The 25677-nt window shown below is 42.8% G+C and overlaps 1 protein-coding gene across 1 annotated transcript in view; it reads left to right on the top strand.

The window, feature by feature from the left end:
• LOC124805602 (myrosinase 1-like) overlaps positions 1–25677 on the top strand; it is a 108345-nt gene that overhangs the window by 35977 nt on the left and 46691 nt on the right. The window contains exons 5-6 of the mRNA XM_047266169.1: positions 9436–9619; positions 16934–17028. Coding sequence (XP_047122125.1) covers positions 9436–9619; positions 16934–17028 — 279 coding nt within the window. The remainder of the gene's footprint in view (positions 1–9435; positions 9620–16933; positions 17029–25677) is intronic.

Raw genomic sequence — 25677 nt, 5'->3', positions numbered from 1 at the left:
CTTCTTAATGTGAGCCCTTCGTTCTTGGTCTTTCACTCTTATTTTTCGCCGGCCGAAGTGGCCGTGCGGTTAAAGGCGCTGCAGTCTGGAACCGCAAGACCGCTACGGTCGCAGGTTCGAATCCTGCCTCGGGCATGGATGTTTGTGATGTCCTTAGGTTAGTTAGGTTTAACTAGTTCTAAGTTCTAGGGGACTAATGACCTCAGCAGTTGAGTCCCATAGTGCTCAGAGCCATTTTCTTATTTTTCCCTCTTGGCTTTTGTATGTATTACATATTTACCGTCTTTCCCTACAGCTTACACGTATTTTTCTCATAATTTCGAGCATATTCACTCATCTGACACTTTAGAATGCTTTTTGAAACTCGACAAATCCTAAGTACGACTCTTGACATGTCTTTATTCTTGCTTTCGTTATAAGCCGCAAAGTCAGAATTGCGTATCTGGTGCCGTTGCCGTTCCTGAAGCCAAACTGATCGTCATCTAACACATTAGTGGATAAAATAAAAATCCTGCTGTTTTAATCTGTCAAGACTATCACCAAGTAGCAGCTTGGCCCTGAGGCCAACTTTCAACAAGTGTTCCCCTCTACATCTACAGCTGTTTTGTTATTTCTCTTGAAGATCAGGAATAGGAAAATAATTGTCTTCAAGGTGAGTTTGTTACTCCGTTCATGGTTTTACCAACGAAATTCCCCGAGAAAACCTGCATTTTTCATAAACAAAAATCCTTTGACTGTCTTAAAAATTCGTAGTGTTTTCAATAGGACATCGACAAGTCTCACTTAAATACCCAACGATGTTCTGTTGAATCAGTTATTCCTCGAGTGTACATCTTTGTTTCGATATACACTAGGTGATGAAAAGTATCCGGACACCCCCGAAAACATACGTTTTTCATATTAGACGCATTGTGCTGCCACCTACTGGGAGGTACTCCATATCAGCGGGACCTGAGTAGTGATTAGATATCGGGGCAGAGAAGAACGGGGAGCTCCGCGGAACTTACGGACTTCGAACTTGGTTAGATGATTGGATGTCACTTGTGTCATACGTCTGTTTGCGAGATTTCCTCACTCCTAATCATCCATAGGTCCATTGTTTCCGATGTGCTAGTGAAGTGGAAACGTGAAGTGACACGTACAGCACAAAAGCCTACAGGCCGACCTCGTCTGTTGACTGACAGAAAACCTCGTGTGTTGACTGACAGAAACCGTCGACAGTTGAAGAGGGTTGTAATGTGTAATAGGCAGACATCTATCCAGACCACCACACAGGAATTCCAAACTGCATCAGAATCCACTACAAGTACTTTGACAGTTAGGTGGGAGGTGAGAAAACTTGGATTTCATGGTCGAGTGGCTGCTCATAACCAACACATCACGCCAGTAAATGTCAAACGACGCCTCGCTTGGTGTAAGGAGCGTAAACATTGGACGATTGAACAGTGGAAAAAACGTTGTGTGAAGTGACGAATCACGGTACACAATGTGGTGATCCGATGGCAGGGTGTCGGTATGGCGAATGGCCGGTGAACGTCCTCTGCCAGTGAATGTAGTGCCAACAGTAAAATTCGGAGTCGGTGGTGTTATGGTGTGGTCGTGTTTTTCATGGAGGGGGCTTGCACCCCTTGTTGTTTTGCGTGGTACTATCACAGCACTGATCTACATTGATGTTTTAAGCACCTTCTTGCTTCCCACTGTTGAAGAGCAATTCGGGGATGGCGATTGCATCTTTCAACACGATCGAGCATCTGTTCATAATGCACGGCCTGTGGCGGAGTGGTTACACGACAATAAAATCCCTGTAATGGACTGGCCTACACAGAGTCCTGACCTGAATCCCATAGAACACCTTTTGGATGTTTTGGAACGCCGACTTCGTGCCAGGCCTCACCGACCGACACCGATACCTCTCCTCAGTGCGGCATTCCGTGAACTATGGGCTGCCATTTCCCACGAAACCTTCCAGCTCCTGATTGAACGTATGTCTGCGAGAGTGGAAGCCGTGAAGCCGTCACAAGGCTAAGAGTGGGCCAACACCATATTAAATTCCAGAATTACCGATGGAGGGCGCCACGAACTTGTAAGTTCAGGTGTCAGCCAGGTGTCCGGATACTTTTGATCACAGATTGTAGCTAACACAGGATGATATACTCGACAATAACTAAAAGCGAAATTGCAAAATCTCTAAAAAAGGCTCAACATACGTGGTTGTCTTCTGAGGCAAGGTCACAGAACTATTTACTAGCATGTCACTGAAACGACGTCATAGGAATGGCCGATGGATAGATATACGCTCATTTTCGCGTGACGTCGTAGAAAAACTTATAGCAGAAACAAAAACACATCGTAATCGAAATAAAAACGAAGTAGTCGAAAGCAGAACAGAAAGAAATTGCAATAACTAACAATCAAACGGCTGTACTTATCTGTATGACTGTAAAAACTGTATTACCGTCAAACCTAAAGTCTACTCAAGATCAGCAGTTCTGATGAACAAATTTGCCAACATAGTCTCCAACAAATTCAAGTTACATTGTTCTGCGTACGAAATAGCCACAAAATAACATTACAGCCGAATTTTATTTCGGATTTTAATACAGTCTGGCAAAGGCAGATGAAGTTTGAACTTCAAGGTCACTTCGAAACTGCTGCGTCAAAACACTTTGCCACTTTGTCCACATCGAAATTGGTGTTAATAAGGGAACGTGACTACAGATGTCAGTCAGATCGGTACCAAGCCTCCGATATAGTTTGTGCTGTGAGACCTGAGTTTCTCATGGTGTATACAATTTCAAACAACTTACGGGTATTCATCCAGGTAATATTTTCAGCGACCGCCGGTATTTCGGCGGGAGTTCACCTCGCCATTTTCAAGGCAAACTGCAACTGACAGGTGAAATGTAACTTCAAGATGGGACAGCTCAGCTGGCAAAGTCTCAGCGTCGGAAACGACATGTGCTCTGTGTACCAAGGTACGAAGTACCCCTTCACGCTGAGCCGGATGGTGACAACGATTAGTCTGTAAATACAAGTCGGTCTGAGTAGGTTTCCTGTAGACTGCATGTCCCAATGATCCATCCACCTTTCTCCTAACCAATACGTCAAGAAAGGGAAGGCAACCATCCTCTTCCACCTCCATCGTAAAACTAATGTTCGGGTGGATCCAGGTCAGATGTTCTAGAAAGGCATTCAAATTTTCCGTAACATGAGGCCAAACAACAAAAGTACCGTCAACATATCTGAAGAAACAGGCGGTTTGAAAGGCGCCGACTCCAATGCACGTTGCCCGAAGTCCTCCATAAACAAATTTGCGATCACAGGAGACAACGGACTGCCCATCGAACTCCATTTGTCTGCTCGTAATACTCATCACTGAATAAAAAGTAAGTGGATGTCAACACATGCCGAAAAACATTAGTTAATTCAGCACCACACCTAACGTCAGTTGGCGTAAGGCGGGTATATATCGCATTCCTTGTAGCTGTGGCGTGGCATGTATTGGTCAAACTATCAGGACCCTGGAGGACCGATGTACTGAGTATAAAAACGGCACACATGATAACAGCAGCCAAGTAGATCTGCTATTGCCGAACATTGTTTGGATACTGGTCACTCCATGCTATATAACAACACCGAGATATTGGGATGCACGTCCAGCTATTGGGACAGTATTATTAAGGAAGCAGTTGAGATTAAATTAGCGAGCAACCTTGTAAACAGGGATGGAGGTTTTTGTTTGAACTCTGTTGGGAATCCTGCTCTCTCACTTGTCACAAAACAGAGTGACAGAATTGATGTTACCTCACCTGCTAGTTGGTAGTCTCACTATCGATATCTCTGACTATGGTCACCTTTGGTGGCACTTATGTTCAGTGTGTGTTATCTTTCCTGCATCAGTCTAAGAATCGAGGTTTTAAATTTGCGTGTACTTCGCTTGTCCGTTGCAGTTTGCTTTGAAAATGGCGGGGTATACTCCCCCCCCCCCCCCCCCCCCCCCCAAATACAGGCGGTCGCTGAAAATATTACGTGGACGAAAACCGGTAAGTTGTTTGAAAATAGTTTGTGTTATCTGCTGTCGTCAGGAGAAGGTGCGTAATGGTAAGTCGTAAGTAACACATGAATTACGGAGCAAAGAGTAGAGTGTAGAGTTCCCGTAGAGATGTTAATAAAGCGTTAGTTTGTTGTAGGAAGGGTCCCGGATTCTAGTCCTCGTCATGCCAGTTTTTGTACTGCAGTACGTATGAAATTGTTATATGAGACAGAATGTTCCTGACATGTAAAAAGCCTGTTAGGAGTTTAAATCTATGTTCTATTGGCAGCCCGAATGCACTTGGTTTATTTGAAAGTACCATATCTGTAGAGTACATTTGTAGTTTCACAGAATAAAAAACGAACAATCGGAACAGGAGGATAAAGAAACAACTTCACGCAAGTGCACAAGTGTTAATAGTGATTATAATTTACAGGTTGGATGCCCAAATATGGGATTCATAAAACGTGCTTGGTATTCGAAAGCAATTTGCTTCACACGCTTCTTTGAAGGCAACTACTATTGTGAAACTTTTGTTCTCAATCAGCGATAATGTGCACGTGTGGTGGTGTTTGCAATGATTTCTGAAAGTTATGTACTCATTATTGCTGTCATTTTGTTTCTTATTAGTATTATGATTTTTATTATGTTATTGTTATTATTATTATTATTATTATTACTATTAGTACTTCCGCACGTGTGATGCAACTGTTTCTTTACTCTTCTCTTCAGACTGTTTGTTTATTCTGCGAAACTACAGCTCTACTCTACAGGTCTGATACTGTCAAATAAACGAAGCGAAAGCAGACTGTGAATAGAACACTGCTATAAACTCCTAACAGTCTTTTTACATGGCAAGAACATTTTGTCAAATATAAAATTTCACTCGTACAACAGTAGAAAACCTGGGATGACAATAGCTCGAACCAGGGACGCATGGTTCGACAAACGAAGCTCTACCGACTTCCCCAGGGTGCTCTATATGACAGACGCTCGCAGTTAATGCTTTTCCTGTGCGCTGTAGGCCAGGTGTTATTTATTACTTGCTATTACGCACCTTTACCTGGACGACAGTACATAGTACAAACTACATCGGTATTTTTGTTGACACCATAACGATTTACAATGTTTGGTACCTTTCAGACTGTCTGACATTTGAAGGTCTGGGTGTAAGGAAAACACGTAGGCGTAGCAGAAATGAATGAGGAATAATTCTATAGACGACACAAACCAAAATGGCGAAATTCACTGACGTAAGCGACTCTGAGAAAGTGCAGATTGTGACTGCCTAGAGACTGGGAACAAGCATGTCGCAAACGGCGAATCCGGCAGGCTATTCGCGTTGTACTGAGCAACCATGGACAATGTCTGAATCACGAATAGCTGACAACGTGTTGGATATCCTCGCCTCTTCACAGAATGTGAATATGAGAGGGTTACCCGTTATGTAAAGCAAGAAAGAGGGCGAACGGTAGTACTCTGAAACAGGGGGCTCCACAGAGACGACTCATACGCGAACAGACGTAGACTTAATGACTTCCTTACGATTAGATTGGACATATAGTCATCGAGGTTGGACTGTGGATCGGTGGAAACGTGTTGCTCCGTAGGATGAATCACGTTTCTTCTTAGACCAGGTTGCCGATTTTCCCGGATACCCATTCATCAAGGCAAACGACTGCTCGTAACACACATCGATTGTGCTTGCAGTTTTTCTCTGAGTGATACGAAGATCGTCCTGAATCAATCATTCAACATTTTTCTTGTGAAACTCGGTGGTTGCTGCCACAGGACGTCCAACTCTTTGTTTGTCACGCAGGTCAGATGTTCCCGCCTCACCATCTTTAAACTTACTCGCCCAACGACGCACAGTACTCACATCAACACAATCACCATAAACTTCTTTCATTCTCTGTTGAATCTCCTTTGGGATGACACCTTCCGCTGTCAAGAATTCAATGACTACACGTTGCTCAAATCGCATTGACCGACCGTCGGCGCAATATTCCAAACTTTACACTGTAACAACACAACCGTTCAATGCTAAGGCTTTCCGCCAACTGGAGCTATAGAGAAGAGGCTACAAGCTAGTACCTGTCGCATACCAATGTTGCCAACTGTTAAAAGAGTTACGAAGGAGGAGGAATTTTTTTCAGTTAGCCGTCTTAGATCAGGCGATTATTATCATGCCATTATCCGTGAAAATGAATCCCGTCCTGTATTTACGAAACAGACTTTTAATTACGGTTAATTATTATAACGTTCAATACATTAGAAAAAGAAAGTGTTCAGTGTTCAATGTGTCAAGGTCAGAGACTAAAATGGCGTTATTCATGGGACAATAATAGAAACGACTACACGAATAAGAAGGCGTATAGTTACTAGTTCAACGAACAGTAAGTAGCCTCGACATTTTAAGTATGCGGGTTATGAAACAGTTACCAGTATGATTACGATTTACAATAGATGCACAGTTTTTAAGCGATATGCGGAGCTGTAAACAGTACAACTGGAGTAGTTAGGGTACTAGCTTTCTGTTTGCCTGTTTCACAGACACGTCCGCTGGCCGTTGTGCCCGAGAGGTTCTAGGCGCTTCAGTCCGAAACCGCGCTGCTGCTACGGTCGCAGGTTCGAATCCTGCCTCGGGCATGGATGTGTGTAATGTCCTTAGGTTAGTTAGGTTTAAGTAGTTCTAAGTCTAGGGGACTGATGACCTCAGATGTTAAGTCCCATAGTGCTCAGAGCCATTTGAACCATTTGAACAGACACGTCCACACACACACACACACACACACCCACACCCACACCCACCCACACCCACACACACAAACGCGTGCGCGCGCACACACACGCACCCATAATCTTCTTTCTGTATGCACACATGGGACACCACTCTATTGTTCGACGTCGGAGCCGACGTCTTGCCGCATCAATAACTCCCCTCCCCCCCTTCCCCGCCATCCACGTACTGCTTATTGTGCAGTGCATCTTCATTGGCCAAACATATAGAAGTCGTAAGGTGCTAAACCCGAGCTGTAGGCAACTGATGGGTTATGCATGGGGATCGTATCAACCTGTACCGCATCAACACAGCCTGAAGATGACGCAATGAAGCGTCGAAACTGGTAGCGACAAAATAAAATAAAATCATATGGACGGCTGTGGGTGTTGTTATTTTTTGTTCTCACCCATCTGCGTTCTTTCAGGGGAGCATTTTGCCATGAATTAATTTTTATGCATGACAGTTAGCGACCGCATCGAAACCTTAGGTTGCATAAAGAGAAAATTCGGCGTATTGACTGACTCTCGATCGCACGACTTAAACCCTATCGAGCACGTGTGGGGTGCGTTGGGGAGACGTATTGTAGTACGTCCGATATTCACCAAAGGCCATTCAGTGCTTATCAGTCACGCTGGTGGAGGAATGGGATGCCCTACCAAAATAGCCCCTTACTAATCTTGCGGCGAGCATGGGAGCACGTTACAGAACATGCATTTCCATCCGTGGCAATCACAAATCCTGTTAAGAACTATGTTCCGCGTTTTGCAATGTCCATACGACCGTGATAAATTGCAATGACTTCCGTATAATTATTGTCTTTATATAGAAGTGTCATTTCTGTTCGTCTCACTGGGAATTTCTTTCGGTTACCTTCTGTATTCTGCTGTAGCAGTCATTTCTGTGCATGGTTCAAGATTCATCAAGGTATGTTACTTGGCAGAAATACGTAATGTGGAAGTTACTTACTTGGCTGTGCTACATCATGCTTAAGTTACTTTCGTCCGTAAGTTTTACTCGCAGTGTAGTTTCATGTGGTCGTGCCACAATAGATCGCTCCAGTCGGATACTAACCGATATTTCATAGTTGTTCCAGTGATCCAGCACCTATACTGCAATCGAATAATTGTGTCTCATTCCAGTTATTTATGAGGAAGACATTTGATTCCGCCCGAGGTCAATTACCAGTCCACCTTCCAAGCTTTGATTCTACACACAGTGAACCAATAGGCCCTACAACATCGTTAATTTTCTGTCTGACGATTTTGCCCGTTAAAGGACGATATTTGTTTTCAATCAGTAAGCAACTCCGGTATTTATTAAGTTTGAATTGCCCTTACTAAGCGACAGTGCGGGACTGTACCGCGTAATCTTCCGAACACAAGAAACACAACATCTACTAGGAGATCTTTCTCTGTGGACCAGAGCATCTCATAGACGAACAATGTGGGCTGAGTTTCGAAAAATCCATGAAGGATCCATGTAGATTCTGTATGGAACATCTGGTTTCTGTCCGCCCCCGGTAGCTGAATGGAGCCGGCAAGGTAGGTAGCTCAGCGTGTTCGGTCAGAGAGCTGGTTGGCCTTTGTAATGAAAATACTGAGTGAAAGGATCAACAACGAACTTGAACGGATGTCATGTGACGTCCACAACGATCAACGACTAACAAAAAAAAAAAGTGTGGTCAGCGCGAAAGACAGTTAATCCTAAGGGCCCGGGTTCGATTACCGGCTGGGTCGGAAATTTTCTCCACTTAGGGACTGGGTGTGGTGTTGTCCTCACCATCAACATTTCATCCTCATCGACGCGCAAGTCGCCGAAGTGGCGTCAAATCGAAAGACTTGCTCCCAGCGCACGGTCTACCCGATGGGAGGCCCTAGTCATACAACATTTTTTTTTAATCTGCGTTCTCCAAACGGTCAACAAACGTCAGGATATGAAGTGTGCCATATTCTTTGACAAATATTTGCATATACTTCAGAGACTCCTGCCCACCACTAGCATTGTCAGAGTTAGAGCTGCGCAAACGTGTTAAATTGTAGCTACGTGCCAAGTCATCGAATCATTGGTAGTAAAACTCACTCTGTTTGGTTAAGGAAAACAATATTTCTATAGATATCTCCAAAAAGTGCTTTCTCCAGTGCATTTAATAATTATTCTAATGCACCTTTACAATTACAGTGCCTGGGAAAAAAATTTTAATTACCAAGGAAGACTGCCTATGTTCCCCCTCCCTGCCCCCCCTCAATTGATTTTCCGATCTATGACTACGTACTTGGTTCAATGTCCTCTACGAGCCACTTTCGTTTGCACCTATAATAAAGACCCTGTATAAGGCGCCTGAACACCATAGGAAAAGTCACAGAAATTATAGCTCACTCTAAGGCATACCGAAGGTCATTCATTCCACGCAAAAATCGCGAACGAAACAGGAACAGGAGTAAATAATTGTAGTATGAGAAGTACCTCCACAAGATATCGTAAGCGGTGCCTCGGAAGTGTTTGGCTGCGGATTGTGAAAACATGTAAAAATGGTGTCTGTCTTCATGAAAGTTTCAGGTGCCTCTGGAAGGAGCTGTTGGTTAGATTACATACGTTGCAGAATCTATGTCTTTTCGTGCAGGTGAAATTCTGGATAACTTTCAACGAGCCTGCAGCGGTAGTGAGCGGCTACGCGTCCGTTGGGCGGGCAGCACCCAGTCTACCGGCTCCTGGCATCGGAGACTACTTGGCCGCCCACACCATCATCAAGGCGCATGCGCGGGTCTACCATTTGTACCAGGAGCAGTACAAGGCGTCGCAGCAAGGTGGGTTCTCTAGAAAATATACAGTGTTATGACTGAGAGGATGGAGGGATGCACTAAGGGGTTGGCAAGATAGGTGCCCTCAAAGGCCGCAGCCACAGAGAAGCTCCGATAGCTAATCAAAAAATAAAAATAAACAAGAAAATAAGGAAGTTTAATAATTAACCAGGAGAGGTTGATAAATTCTCCTATACCTCGTATTCTTATCTTTTGCGTACGAGCGTTACCCCCGGCCCGATATTATAAAGCCACGCTATTGCAACAACGTCATTTCACAGAGCCATTTATCGCCAGTATAGCATAATTAAGAAACGACTGCTACTGAACAACCGCTAATTTAGTTTACGTGCGACAGTGCGCTTGGTTCCTATAGCTGCTGCCTAACCATCTCGTTCATGTTCAACAACATACTTCTAGCAGTTACTTTGTAAATTGCAATTTTTGTGGCTTTCTTATTCTAGGATTGAAGGCAACTGTGTAAGTTGAAACGATATGTTTAATGTGGCGATATTAGCACAAAAATACAAGCTTTTACACAGTTTTCAATGAGACAACAAAAAACAGTCTGTCAGGGTAACGCATCTCATCGACATCGGAAAGTGAAATAATCCTAAACTCAACAATATTAAGGTTAAATTATCCTAAACACAACAATATTAAAGTTGAACTAGAAGTTTATTTACAAAATTGTTCCTACACTTACGTTATGATGTTGCTCAGTTCTACGAAAATTGTCCGATTCCGGTTCAAAGTTCGGTACTATTTTTAGAATGACAAATCAAATCTACAGTGGATGGTTAGTTATGTGACAAAATGAGCAAAAGATTACCCAAGGTCGCTCGAGTTTACAGTGGATGCAAGCTGGTGATCCAATAAGTTTATGCCTCTGCACACGGTAGTTACCTTAAGCTGCAATGAGTTGTCGTCTGCTAGGCCGCTCCCTTCCCCTGAAATTCCGATAAAACTCTCGTTATGTGAGAGAAAATGTACTCATCCGTAGCCTTAGAATGTGGTGATGTACACGCACATGGTTGGAGCAGTGTGCATATTACAGTGGCCTCTTAGTTCTTGCAAGAACGATTAACTAATTGGCTGGTTCGTTTCTCCACAGTTGGAGCTAAACGGTGCTACAGCTAATTTATAGCTGGATATCAGCTGCTGTGAACACAGTTTTCACACAAATGACTCCTCTGCGTCGTGCAGAGCGTTATGTGTTCTGTTTTGCACTTGACGCCAGTTCAGAGAAGAGCCCAGGAAAATTTACGTCTTGTCTTACTCATAGCCGAACTGTCTCCCCACCTGGGTTCTTTCGTTCTTCACGTCAAGGCTTTTTTCGACCAATAGGAACGTTCCTCTTATTTTGTGGAAACTCTCTCTACCAATCGCAAGTTCCCTATCATTAAATTGCGTCGAAACTTTGGCTCTTTTCTCCTTTCTAGCGCGTTTCTGCCAATCGGACTTTTTGTGCCCGTTCCAGACACCTAAATGCGTACATTGAGTCTCTCACGTGTGTAGCACTCGCTGGACACATGATCGAAAATGCGTCACTATCTTGTTTTGTATCCATTTGGAATTCCGAAACGCATTTTTCTAGAAGCTTTCTTTCCTGTCGTCCCTCAGATGGGCCGTTATACTCGCTCTCTCCGTCCGGGTCAGCTGGTCATTCGTTCACTTTCCGCCTTGGACTCCCCTTTAATTGGTTTCCATGGTACCCCCTGTAGGGGCCTTGCCTCTGCTCGCCCCTCTGAAATTCCAAATTAAAACGCCTCTCGCTGCTTGTTTCACGTTCACTCAAACATGCACTATAGGAACGGTGTGTTAATTACCGTCGATTGAGTGTCATCCCTTTTTTGGTAGGCGAAGTTCCTCATTACCGCCGAATGAAGTTAGGTGTCATATTCACCTTCCCGTTGTGATGTATAAAACTCTCTTGTAAGGTGCGAATCTGACCTTCATTTATTCTGCCACCCTACAACTTCGATACTTCATTCAGCATGATGTCAAAGATACTGTAGGCAATCGGGTGCAGAAGCAAATATGCTGTCTAAGTGGAAGTTTCCGATTTCTCAGGTTTTCTGCGAACTGAGGATTGAAGGATTGAAAAGTTACTCACTCAAAGAAAAAAAATCTGTTGCTCCCAAGTTTCAGTGGCATAATGTGACATGATTTATTCTGTAAATAAAAAAATTCACAACAAACCTTCTTCAGCTGATTGTTACTTGTTGCATCTATAGATAACTACGCTAACTGATCAAAAATAATGTGGGTCGCGAGCAGACGCTTTCAAGTAGGTGGCCAAATTCCTGTAGAGGATTGGCAGCCCATTCTTTTTCAAAAGCTGAAACTAGAGGACCACACCTTAACCATGAAAAGCGTCCGCATGCCGTAACACCGCCTCCTCTGTACTACTTCGTTGGCTATGCGCCTGATGGCAGACAAGGTTCTCCAGGCGTTCGCCAAACTCAAAACTTTTCATCGGATTGCCACAGAGTATAGCGTGAGTAATCACTCCAAATCACACGTTTCCAGTCATCCGCTGTCCTGTGGCGTCGCACGTTACATCATCTCAGGCGTCGCTCAGTATATACTAAGCTTATGAAGGGCTGCTCAGCGCAATTAATTTATACGTTACTTAATTTTATGGTAGTAACTGAACGTTTTCCAGAATTAATTTTGACTTGCTAAGTGCCGTAGTTTGACTCTTTATAAGATCAGGATTTGTTTTAATATGATCATCCGCATGTTAGTCTAAATGAGAATAAAGCCGACTACAAATTAAACGTATTGTGTTGATTGAAAATTTAAGCTCTAGAAGAATTTCTAACACTTACCTGTTAACCAAAATCCACAGAGTTCCATGAGCTAAACGGATCAACAAGGATTTGGCAAACTCGAAATTCTCGAACTTGAGATGGTCATTCTGTTATAGTAAGCGGAATGTTTTGTGTTGCTTGTCTTCTACAACTTCCGAACTATCTCGCAGTAGGGCCATTGAAGACGTCGGCTGTAAATAGTAGTAAGTGACAAGTTGGTTGTTTTGAGAAACTGCGCAGTAAAGACTCAATAAAATCTCATAAATAAGGTATGTGTACGAAATACCTTCTATTTCATATACATCCATTACGATTTTTTATTCAGATACGACATTTTCAAATATTTCTAGAACAACGACATTTTTAAAATCGAAAATTCTATCCAAAGTATTATTCTTAAAAACAAGTCAATTGTACTTACCACTGTTTGCGCACCAGCTTGCAGCCTTGACCTCCTGCCTTGCAATGAGTGTTAGAAAAGTTAAAGACAAATGCCGAGATGGTTCCTTTGAAAGAGCACGGCCGACTTTATTCTAGATCCCTCTCTAACCGGATGGGACCAGTGACCTCGCAGTTTGGTCCCGTCTCTCAAATCAACCAACTAACCAACCAACCAACTTTTTGGACGATTTAGCGAAAATTACAATGAAATGAATACCCCTAGCTGCATACAGGCGTTGATATAAGTCAATGGGGACATTTGAAAATGTGTGCCCCGACCGGGACTAGAACCCAGGATCTCCTGCTTGCATGTCAGACGCTCAATCCACCTTTTCTTCATTTTCTTCATTGTTGATCGTTGTGTTTGGTCGTTGCGGACATCTCATGACATCCGGTCAAGTTCGTTTGTTGATCTTTCCACTCAGTTTTTTATTACAGAGGCCAACCAATCCATCTGAGCCACCGAGTACACAGAGGATTGTGCGACTACAGGGACTTATCTTTGGCACGCCTCCCGTGAGACCCACATTCCCAACTTATTGTTCCGCGCTATATTCATAGTGCCCCTGCCCATTATCCTCGTTACTCGCAGCTTTTTGCCGATTCCCGTAAGAGTTCTGACACTGTTTGTGCATCCGAACAGAAGAAGGTTGTCCAATGGCCGGTGAGCTTTAACTATATATATATATATATATATATATATATATATATATATATATATATATATATATATATATATATATAAGATCGAAGATGGTATCTGTTCTTTCGGACATGTCCAAAAGGACAGATACCGTCTTCATATATATATATATATAGTTAGCGAAACATTACTGTGAAACCTGTCAAAAACATAAATTAGGAAATTTCGATTTCTTTCAGGTTACGATACTAACAATTGCATTACCAATTTTTATAATAATAAAGTAACAACTACCTCAAAAGGTGACCAATGATTGAGCACAGTTTAAAACTAATTTTACTGTCGTCTTATTATGCAACGTTAAGGAAGCATCGTTAAGGAAGCCCTTCACAACTCGCTGATTTGTTTCTAAATCTAGTTGTTAATAATTTATTATGGACAAACTTGCGATAGATTGAGCTCTCGTATCTATAAGTATGGTTTTATGTATTCTTTTCGTAAATGATAGGTTGAGCTTTCATATCTGTAAGTGTACATTTGTATATTCTTTTCGTACAATTCAGTGTACATTATAACCACGTGTTTTAGATGGTTTAGTAAAGTTCACACTCTGAAGACTACATAAAAAAAGGACGCCCCTTAACGTTTCTGCAATCACACAATCACGTAAACTCATGTAGAGTATGCTAAGGCACATATCATTGTTTACTTACTTAATTGATTATTCACATTTACCTGATAAATAACAAGTCTGGAAGCAGATTTGCGTTCAGGAACGTAACACACTTTATTAACATTCTACAACTTTAGTCTTCATGTCTACATATTTGCAGCTCTCTGCCACCAGAGGGCACCGAATTGTAGAGTAAAATTTACTGGTGTGTAACGTGACTATATCGGAGCGTGAGAAACATCGTGCTCTAATCGAGTTTCAGATTCGAAGAGTTCGTCCTACATGGAGCACCGTATTCCTCATCATAATGGTTTCAGACCACACCCGAGCGCTGAGACAAATGTAACAATCCGCTGCCTTGGGTTCAATGTCATCGGTCATCCTCCGTACATTACCGACTTGGCCCCAGCCGATTTCCACATCTTCATGAATACCTTCAAGGACATAACCTTGATAGTGGTGAATTGGTGAAAGTAGAGTTGAATCTGTGGCTGTGTCAACAAAGTCAAACATTCTACTGTGGAGGTATCAACAAACAGACCTCTCGTTGTGAGAAATGTGTTCAGTGTCAGGGTGACTATGTTTAGAAAGTAGGGCTTAGGGATGGCAAATAAGGATATAGAATGTTAATAACGTCTGTCTTGTTTAAAAAGCTTTAAGAGTTTTCACGCAAAAGTTCAGAGGCATTAGTTTCCAGCACGCACTCGTACTATGTTCTACAAGGAGTAACAAGGAGTTTCTCACGAACTGTCTGTAATCATTGTTTACAGGCAAGGCCTTCAATTGTAGGGCTCCCAACCTACTAACGTTTGTCAAACGTCTGATGCAATTTCTATGAAACTCTGTGCCCACTTCAGCTGTCAAGTATCTCCTGAGGCTATCCCCGTCGGAGGTTCGAATTTTCCTTCGGGCATGGGTGTGTGTATGTTGCCCTTAGCGTAAGTCAGATTAAGTAGTGTGTAAGCCTAGGGACCGATGACCTCAGCAGTTTGGTCCCATAGTCCTTACCACAAATTTTCTGCGGGCAATACCCGAAAAGTAGACATACGCTACACTTAGACTACACAGATCAGACATAGATATATAGACAGCAATAAGAGACGAGGAACAATGGGCACAATTAAACGCATTGGCGAACAGTATTTCAAAAACAACACATGAAGAGTACATGCTGACACGACATAACAGACATGCTTATGCGCAACTTAACAACAATCTCTAGAAGGTGGACACCGATACCCACAGTGACAGTGAAAACAGAGACAATGAGGAGGAACAGGAGGAGGAGGCCGAGATGTGACAGTATATCAGCATTAGGTGCTGGCGATATAACCAAGGAATCATCAAATGCTGTACACGGATGGGCACCTAAAGTTAACACATTGGATTAGTAATAAACTGGATAAGCAATACTATTTTGTGTGTGTTTGTGTGTGTGTGTGTGTGTGTGTGTGTGTGTGTGTGTGTGCGTCTGTTTCTGTGTGTGTGTGACTGGCGGTCAACGGCTCGAAGAAATCATTCCGAGGTATTCACCGTCAGTAACATTCGGTGATGGTACTAACAAATCTCTCCTCTATCCGTCCTCTTTTTATATTCTTCTTAAAAAGCAACAAAATATTATTTATATTTCAACCTTAAATTACTCTTATTCTGAAAAGTATTATTCTTTGTAAATGTTGTAGATAAAACAAAAGAAAACTGCAGAAAGATGAAAAAACGAAAATTGTGAGATGTACGACCTGCTTTTAAAAAATCAGGTAACATGTCTATAATTTGGCAATAAATAAATAAATAAATATAAATTACCACACATTTCCATTTCAAGTATCCCCATTCCACAACAGCTCTCAAAACTATATAATTCTTCTGATTCTGTTAGTACCGACATCTGGGATAAAGTTCTCCATAAATACCTGTGACTACCCAATCGTACCACATCATTTAGTCATAACTGAATACTGTCCCACTTTATTTTTATTCATGATTTAAGTACAGGACTACACACGTAGCTATGCTTGGCTATGATCGGCCGAGAGCCATTCAGTATACGAAAAGCCTTGGTAAACAAGTGAGTAGCAGTGTAATCATTTGTGATTCAAAAGATTGATTTCTTGTTGATTTTGTGTCACGTGACTGTCAAAAGTGGATTTCCTAAGGTTGCCACACAGTTCCCACAATTTAATAGTACCTGAAAGCTAAACATACTTCCTGGAAGCAGCGGAACGTTATTGGTTTCGTAATATCTTCCGGAATGTAAGTCTTGCTGGTATTGGGACGCAGACATTAATTTGGATAACAAAAACATTAACTTGTTCCTTTTTAAGATTCTGGATTCGTGTAGGTGATTTATTATTTCGATTCGGCCATCCAGAATTATGTTTATTACGCTTTCTCTTAAACACTTCAAACGAGCGCCGGGATGGTGTCTGTTAGGCGCTAGAGATCAGCGCTGATGATGGCGATGTCTACGAGATGTTACAAGCTAATGTTACACCTTCAGTTTCAAAGGTCGAACAACACTTATATGAGAAAACCATTATTTGCACAACTTTCCAACAATCTCTAACAATTTAGCCGGTACCTGCTGCATGAGCAGTACACTGACTTTTAATACACTGCTCTGTCGAACTCAGGTTAATTTGCGTCTTATTATCTAGGCGCAAATGACGACGCCTTGTACAGGCAGTACATTTGCTTTGTCGAAGTATTATTCTGAACCAAAGTAACATCTGGCTTGGATATTGCAGGTTACGTCGGCATCACGCTGAATAGTGCTTGGAACGAACCAGCCACCAACTCAACTGAAGACATCGAAGCAGCAGAACGTGCTCGTCAATTCGAGGTACAGTGTGTTCGCTTTCAACATTCAATACTTCAAGCTGAGCGTTTCATGATTCATTCCTATCTGAGATACTAGTTTATCTTTTGGATATACGTGAGTCGGGGATAAGGGCCCTATTACTATTGTAACGTTTTTCTAGCACCCAGTCCATGTAGAGAAGCTAGGGCTATTTCGTGATACTAAAATGCTGTCCGATTGCAATGAGCCTAGTTTGTTGCGAAGGAATTTGATTTTGTGAGTTGTAAATCACCCACAAACTCTTACTATTTTTGACATGTATCTCGAAGGTCATAAATTAAGCATCATAACATAAAGTTTTAGAAACCCTGAGATTTGTCCAAGCAGCATTAAAGACGTTTAGAAACAGTGCTGTTTGAAGCTTCTCCGACGGAATAACAGGTTATAACGTTCTCAAGCTTCGCGCTTTATAATGTCGTGGAACCTGCACGATATTTCAGCGATGCACCAACTTGTCATCTCCAGGTGCGACTATAGAGCCCCGACCTAACCTGTAGCCAAATGTTGCTTATTTATGTCTACAGTTGGTTGTCACTGAAGGTAAAACGTTATGGCTTACTACTCTGCGCCATCTTTCTTCTACACGATTAATGTTTCTACCCTCTGTTGAGATCTGCTTCAGGATCTTGTGGTGACCATGGTTAGCTGAACACTGTCCAAGACCAGTGCCATTTTCTCTTAAAAATGGAGTTATGTTGCGCTTACGCTGAAGACGGGGTTTATTGGCGAACGTTATAGTGGCAACCATTGGTGGGCCATCATAGTTGGATAAAAAGGGAGTTCTGCGGTTAGGCAGAAGAAGTCTTATTGATTTATATTCTTATTGGGGCCATGGTTGCGCCAGCGTTATTGAACAGAGGTGGGACGGGCAGAGCAAAAGAGGAGAAATGTTTCCCAAAAATGTTTCTGTCCACAGAATTCACTCCTTGGGAGTTACATGTGTTACTTTCGCACCGCATCGACGTGTTCGTGTCCTTGATGGCAAGGAGTCAAAAAGCCTGAAGCCTATAGCCGTCTTCCATATTGAAAATACACCATTTCTTGGAAATATCTTCTCGAACTTTTCTTCTGTAAATGTTGGTTTCCTTGATCAGCAAATGTACATTGTCGAAATCAAGATCAAGGCTGATAATATCCTGATGTTCCGTTACCACAGATTTCACATTTTGTTTTAAATGCGTGCGGCGTTCGTCTTCTTTAATATGTTATTTTACAGTCCTTCCAGTCTCGCCTGTGTAGGTCCTACTCCCTGCCACAGCCACAACTCATTTCATAGACTTCCCCAATGTTAAGGTAATCAGATGCGTCCGTTCTACAATAGAAAAGTATTTTGTTTTCACTGATAAAAGATGTCTGTATACCATTTTTCAGTAAAATTCTGCTAATTCGGCCAATAAACACAGAAACAAACAGAAACGTAACAGCGTTAGAAAGAGGCTCCTCGTCCTTCCTGTTAGCATTACAAATGTTTCCATGGACCAACTATCGTAGCTTTCACTCTCTTCTTTAAGAAAACCAACTCTGTTTCTAGGCCTTTTTGTCACATATGTAAGACACGTGAAGATAGTCTTGAGTACTGGTTACTTCTAGGCTGGGTTCGTGGCATCCCAGTACCTATTTGCATTATCAGGTTTCTATACACTCTGTTTCCTATTGTCAGATTTTCTACATACCAACACACCTTGGATCGGAAGAGCGACATCACTCTTAGCCTACAAGGTAAAGTTGATTTTGAGCTGAATCTCATTTAAGAAATATGGAGTGTGAGAAGCTCTTCTTTGCTATGTGATCATACAACAAATACGTCATCTACAAAGTGGAACTAACAGGAAGGCTTTAGAGTCGCATTACTTAACGCCTTTTGCTCAAAATGGTGACAAGGAAGAACCCGTAACAACATCGTCAAATTGTTCATAAAACTATCTTTCAAATTTAAAATAACTGTACCGAAGATAGAATTAAATCAGGTCACATAAACCTGGATCAGCTTTCTTCCCTGTGATCTCCATTGTATCTGATATCAGAATATTAGTAAACAAAGACTTCACATCACAGCTTAGAAGCATGTCAGTAGTGGATGTCTTCACCATGTGTAAATGTTCTAAAAAATGTATCAGATCTCTGGTAAAAGTTCCAAAAATGGTTCGAATGGCTCTAAGCGCTATGGGACTTAATATCTGAGGTCATCAGTCCCCTAGACTTAGAACTACTTAAACCTAACTAACCTAAGGACATCCCTGCCCGAGGCAGGATTCGAACCTGCGAGCGTAGCAGCAGCGCAGTTCCGGAATGAAGCGCCTAGAACTGCTCAGCTACCGCAGCCGGTTCTCACAAAAGTACTCTCACGTTAAGAAAAAACGGTACACCTTAAACGAGTAGAGATAGAACACGCGTATTCACGGGACATATATACTGGTGTGTTCGGCAGAAATGATTAGTATTTGAACCATGTCGGGCCGCAGGTTCAAGGTCAACATCGATATGGCGGCGCAACACCACCTACCGATAAAATCTGCCTGCAGCTCTCGTTGTCGCTATAAACCGAAAGTAATGGATCAGTGTGACTTGAGCAGAGGTGCAGGATGCCTGGCAGACGTATGCGCGAACCGTACCGTCAAGTCAGTGAGTTTGAAAGAGGGCGCATTATTGGCGTCAGAGAATGTAATTCATCCATCCGGGAATTTGCTGCTCTTGTGGGACGAAGTGTTTCGGTAGTGCAACGAGCTTTTGCACAATGGTTCACGGACCATCACAGAACACAACGAGATGGGTCAGGTCGCACCACCCAGACCACGCTCCGACAAGATCGACACCTCATCCGAATGACATTGCAGGACACATCTGCGTCCTCCTCGGATCCGGTGCAACAGTGGAATAGTGTAACACATCGCACAGCATCAGGGGTGACAGTCCGTCGCCGTTTATTACGTGCGCGTCGTCCACTTCTCCGCCTACCTTTGACGAATGTGCAGAAACATGCTAGATGGCAACGCTGTATGGAACAACGTCACTAGAGATAGGAATGGCAATAGATATGTTTTTTGATGAATGCAGGTTCTGTTTGTCTGAAAATGACGGACAAATTTTGAGTCGCCGCAGACAGGAGGAGCGACATCACAGTGACAGAATTCGTACAAGACATACAGTGCCAACTCAAGGCCGTATGGTGTGGAGTGCTGTTGAGTGCAGCCACAAATCACCGTTGGTGCATCTCCAGGACACTCTGACCTGTGTGACCTATATGAATGACATCCTGCGACCCGTAGCCATACTCTTCCTGCACGACAGCCTAGAGGCCATTTTTCAACAAGACAATGCGCGACCATATCTTGTTGCATGAACACGTGTTCTTGGTGTCATACGATGTCAGCCTTTTGTCCTGGCCCACTAGATTACCAGACGTGTCACCAGTCGAAGGATATGGTGAAACGATGAGCGCAGCGCTGTGACCCAACGCCAGCCACCAGGTAAATGCAGCATGGATGGCTATACCACAGGTCGCTATTCGCACCTTATACGCGTCGATGTCATCTGCATGGAAAAAGTTACCAGGGCCCATGACGGACCCTGTGGCTACTAGGCAACAAGGCACATGCTGAAACTATGTAACTGAAATGCTTATCATTTCTGCAAAACATAGCATTGTACGTGTCCCGTGAATACGTACGTCCTATCTCTTGTCCTTCAAGGCGTTCTGTTTTTTTCTGAATGTGTTCTTCGGTTACATTATTTGGTAAAAAGTACGTTGGCAAGTTAGTTCCATTCACTATCTGTCTCGGCAGACATACTTCTTTATGTATCTTCGGTAGACCAAGCATTTAGGATGAGACAGGTATTTGGGGCCTAAGATTGTTGGGAGTAGAGCTATCCATTTTGAAGTCAGATAAGAGATTTTTTTATTTTGAGAACAGTTCTGTGCGTCGGGTCGTTTTTTTAACGTTACATTCAATATATGGCTTCTCTGTTGAACCCTTTGGGAGGGAATAACGATTCGAAACTCGGAAGACTGTACACGTCGACTCATGTACCTGGCGTATTACTGAGTTTCTACGTAGTCTATTCAGACGAGTGCCTTTTGTTCGCTACAATATATGATGATGTGTACAAAGCTGGAAGAGAATAATACACTTCTCTTAAAACATGTGATCACTTTCATCTACTTTTACTCAACAAATAACGCATACAGCCAATATGTTGCCTAAAGTTTACTGTAATAAGCCTTGGCCAGATTTCGATACCCCCGTGGGTATCTTCTTCAGAAGCAGTAAAGTCAACTAGAGTGTTTTAAACACATTACAAAATATACATCCAAAATGGCCAGTACATTACAAATGTGATTTGAAGTACAGTATACAGAAGAACTGAAACGCTCAGATAGCAGAAATCATGGAGTAAGTCCTTCACAAAAACAGCAAGAATTACTCCACAAGTACACTTAACGTGCGGCAGCTGTTTACGATGCCAAATAAAAGTAGCGCTGAGCACCTCACCTGCTTGGCTCTAGTAGAGTGATAAATGCTCAAAGGATGAAATACGTAATTGAAGCAGTAATACATCAGTATATTATACATTTAAGGGTTTGAATAGAACAAATTGTATTTAGTTCTAAGCAAGGACATTGTTAGTGGGAATACGAAAGGAGTAAAATAATATTTCAAAATAATGACTACGGCAATATGTAGCAAAACTTAATAAAATTGTTAGTTATAAAAATATGTGCTAATGAAAAATAATAAAGAATATACTAGAGCAGAATTTAAAACAAGATATTACAATATGCTAATAAGAAGAGTATTCTTGACGTAAAACCTGCATATCCAGTGCATTTGATAATGAAATGCAGAGTCCGCTAAGTGAAGAGAAAAATAACGGTTCCGAAATAGAAGTGAAAAGAAACATGAGCCAGAACATCATGCTGTTGCGAGCGACGGCTTCAAAGTGTTAATGAAGCTTATTTTTCTCAACTGTAGTACTTCATTTAAAATGTCGCCATCTGCACTGATCATATGTCTAAAGATCTCAAATTCTTCCGAGACATCAAGCTGCCTCCCTTTCTTCTCTCTATGTAGACTCATCATTTCGTCTACTCCTTTTTGATTATGTCCCATCACTAATAAATGATACGCGAAAGCTGAATTATGAACATGTTTACCCCTCTATCCTAACAGGTGTTCCTTGTATCTTAAGCTAAATGGCCTACCGCTCTCTCCAGCATATAACACCAGACATATAACGCAAGCCGTTTTGTAAACTGCAGAGCAACGTAAAGTTTCATTTGATGCTTTTAAATTATGGATTCAATTTTTTCGTGAACTGTCGATTGTAGCGAAAACAACATCATGTCTATATTTCTTAATCAACACATGCTGAATCCTATTCGATACATTACCAAAATAAGCGATTGAAATAAATTTTCCTTAATCATTATCTCCATTTTTATTGTCTTCTAAAGTAGTGACTATTTTATTAGTTTTCGCTTCGTAACTTTTTCCCACTAATGAGGGCTCATAACCGTGATTACAGGCTATTTTCTTGATTAAATTAATTTCTTTTTTTATCTGGTGAAAAAGATGTGACTACAGCATGACGAATAGCTGAACGAAATAAAGCTGTATTATGGGTCTGTGGATGTATCGAATTAGAAGGTGCCATTTGATCGAGACTTGTTGCTTCACGTAAAACCATCAATAATGGTCAAATTTAAAGCCAAGATTTAGTTCACGATTTGAATTGTGCAAGTCGCAAGTGAAAGATTATTAAATATTTCAAAGAGTTGGTCTACACCATCATTCCATGGCATATAATTAAAATATCACGCCCGTACTTCGAACTGGACTGAATGGCAAATACTGTAGAAGCATAACGTTTAACAGTTTTTCTCCTAATGAATTTATAAAAAAATGTCTTATAGAATGTCCGCTAACGGATTACCCATTGCAAGACCATCTGCTTACTGAAACTTTTTCATTAAAAATCGAAGAATTGTACTTGACTACCACTTTTAGTAACCGCATAAGATATACACTCCTGGAAATTGAAATAAGAACACCGTGAATTCATTGTCCCAGGAAGGGGAAACTTTATTGACACATTCCTGGGGTCAGATACATCACATGATCACACTGACAGAACCACAGGCACATAGGCACAGGCAACAGAGCATGCACAATGTCGGCACTAGTACAGTGTATATCCACCTTTCGCAGCAATGCAGGCTGCTATTCTCCCATGGAGACGATCGTAGAGATGCTGGATGTAGTCCTGTGGAACGGCTTGCCATGCCATTTCCACCTGGCGCCTCAGTTGGACCAGCGTTCGTGCTGGACGTGCAGACCGCGTGAGACGACGCTTCATCCAGTCCCAAACATGCTCAATGGGGGACAGATCCGGAGATCTTGCTGGCCAGGGTAGTTGACTTACACCTTCTAGAGCACGTTGGGTGGCACGGGATACATGCGGACTTGCATTGTCCTGTTGGAACAGCAAGTTCCCTTGCCGGTCTAGGAATGGTAGAACGATGGGTTCGATGACGGTTTGGATGTACCGTGCACTATTCAGCGTCCACTCGACGATCACCAGTGGTGTACGGCCAGTGTAGGAGATCGCTCCCCACACCATGATGCTGGGTGTTGGCCCTGTGTGCCTCGGTCGTATGCAGTCCTGATTGTGGCGCTCACCTGCACGGCGCCAAACACGCATACGACCATCATTGGCACCAAGGCAGAAGCGACTCTCATCGCTGAAGACGACACGTCTCCATTCGTCCCTCCATTCACGCCTTTCGCGACACCACTGGAGGCGGGCTGCACGATGTTGGGGCGTGAGCGGAAGACGGCCTAACGGTGTGCGGGACCGTAGCCCAGCTTCATGGAGACGGTTGCGAATGGTCCTCGCCGATACCCCAGGACCAACAGTGTCCCTAATTTGCTGGGAAGTGGCGGTGCGGTCCCCTACGGCACTGCGTAGGATCCTACGGTCTTGGCGTGCATCCGTGCGTCGCTGCGGTCCGGTCCCAGGTCGACGGGCACGTGCACCTTCCGCCGACCACTGGCGACAACATCGATGTACTGTGGAGACCTCACGCCCCACGTGTTGAGCAATTCGGCGGTACGTCCACCCGGCCTCCCGCATGCCCACTATACGCCCTCGCTCAAAGTCCGTCAACTGCACATACGGTTCACGTCCACGCTGTCGCGGCATGCTACCAGTGTTAAAGACTGCGATGGAGCTCCGTATGCCACGGCAAACTGGCTGACACTGACGGCGGCGGTGCACAAATGCTGCGCAGCTAGCGCCATTCGACGGCCAACACCGCGGTTCCTGGTGTGTCCGCTGTGCCGTGCGTGTGATCATTGCTTGTACAGCCCTCTCGCAGTGTCCGGAGCAAGTATGGTGGGTCTGACACACCGGTGTCAATGTGTTCTTTTTTCCATTTCCAGGAGTGTAGTTTGTTCATCTGTTGTATCTGTTTATAAGCATGCGGGTCTTGTTCCACGATTTCACACTTCTTTGAACTGGTACATTATTGTACTAATTAGTAATAACGAAAACTATTAATTTTGTATCTTTGTTACATTACAAAATTTTAGTTTTGGTGAACAAGATCTGATTGTTACCGTCTGTTTTGAAAACATTGATTTTTTAATCATTCCGTGAAGAAACCTGGCTAATAAGTGGTACCCACTGCTACTGCAGTTTACGCTCGGAAGAAATGGATAGCTTTTTTATGGAACTTCAGATGACGGCGTAGCTTAGGAGCCCATGGGTCAGGTTAATCAATCGTTTCCTTTGAACAGGCTTTAACAGATATCTGGCGTCACCTACACAACAGGTCGTTACTTTTCGTGAGGTGGAAGTCTGCTAGTCCTACAATTCACAAAGATTATTTTCTCCAAATATTTTAATGTTTTGATGAGATATTCACTTTTACTGCCAACATCTACAGCGATATCTATAGAAGACTTTGTTAGAGGGGCTTCGTTTTGCTTACGTTCTACATTAATATTGTTAATTAGCTTACCACACTTACATGTATGTTGTACTGATGTATAACTGCTTCAATTACGTATTTCATACGACTGAAGACTTTATTACACTACCAGCGCCCAGTAGGTGCGGCGCTCTACGCAAGTTTTACTTGGCACTGTAACTACAAAAGTCATTTGAGAGCTCCTGATGTCGTGTCGGATCTTCCTGCGTAGTGAAGCAGCTCGACGTGTTATGAACTCAACAAGTCGTTGGAAGACCTCTGCAGAAACACTGAGCCGTGCTGCCTCTCTAGCTGTCCATAATTATGAAAGTTTTGCCGGTGCAGGATTTTGTGCACGAACTGACCTCTCGACTGTGCCCCATAAATGCTACATGGAATACATGTCTAGCAATATGGATGACCAAATCATTCGCTCAAATTTGTCGAGAGTTGTCTTTAAATCAACAGTGAGCAGTTGTGGTCCAATGATAAGGCGCAGTGTCATCCATAAAAATTGCATCGTTATCCGGCTGCAAATGGTCTCGAAATAGCCGAATACAACCATTTCAAATCAGTGATCGGTTCAGTTGCACTAGAGGATCCAGTCCATTCCACGTAAACGCAGGCAGACAATCAGGAAGCGCCCACCAGCTTGCACGGTG

The sequence above is a fragment of the Schistocerca piceifrons genome, chromosome 7, assembly GCF_021461385.2.
Source record: "Schistocerca piceifrons isolate TAMUIC-IGC-003096 chromosome 7, iqSchPice1.1, whole genome shotgun sequence".
NCBI classification, from domain to species: Eukaryota; Metazoa; Arthropoda; class Insecta; order Orthoptera; family Acrididae; genus Schistocerca; species Schistocerca piceifrons.
Note: the sequence above shows the minus strand (reverse complement) of the source record. Positions and strands in the feature narration are given on the sequence as shown.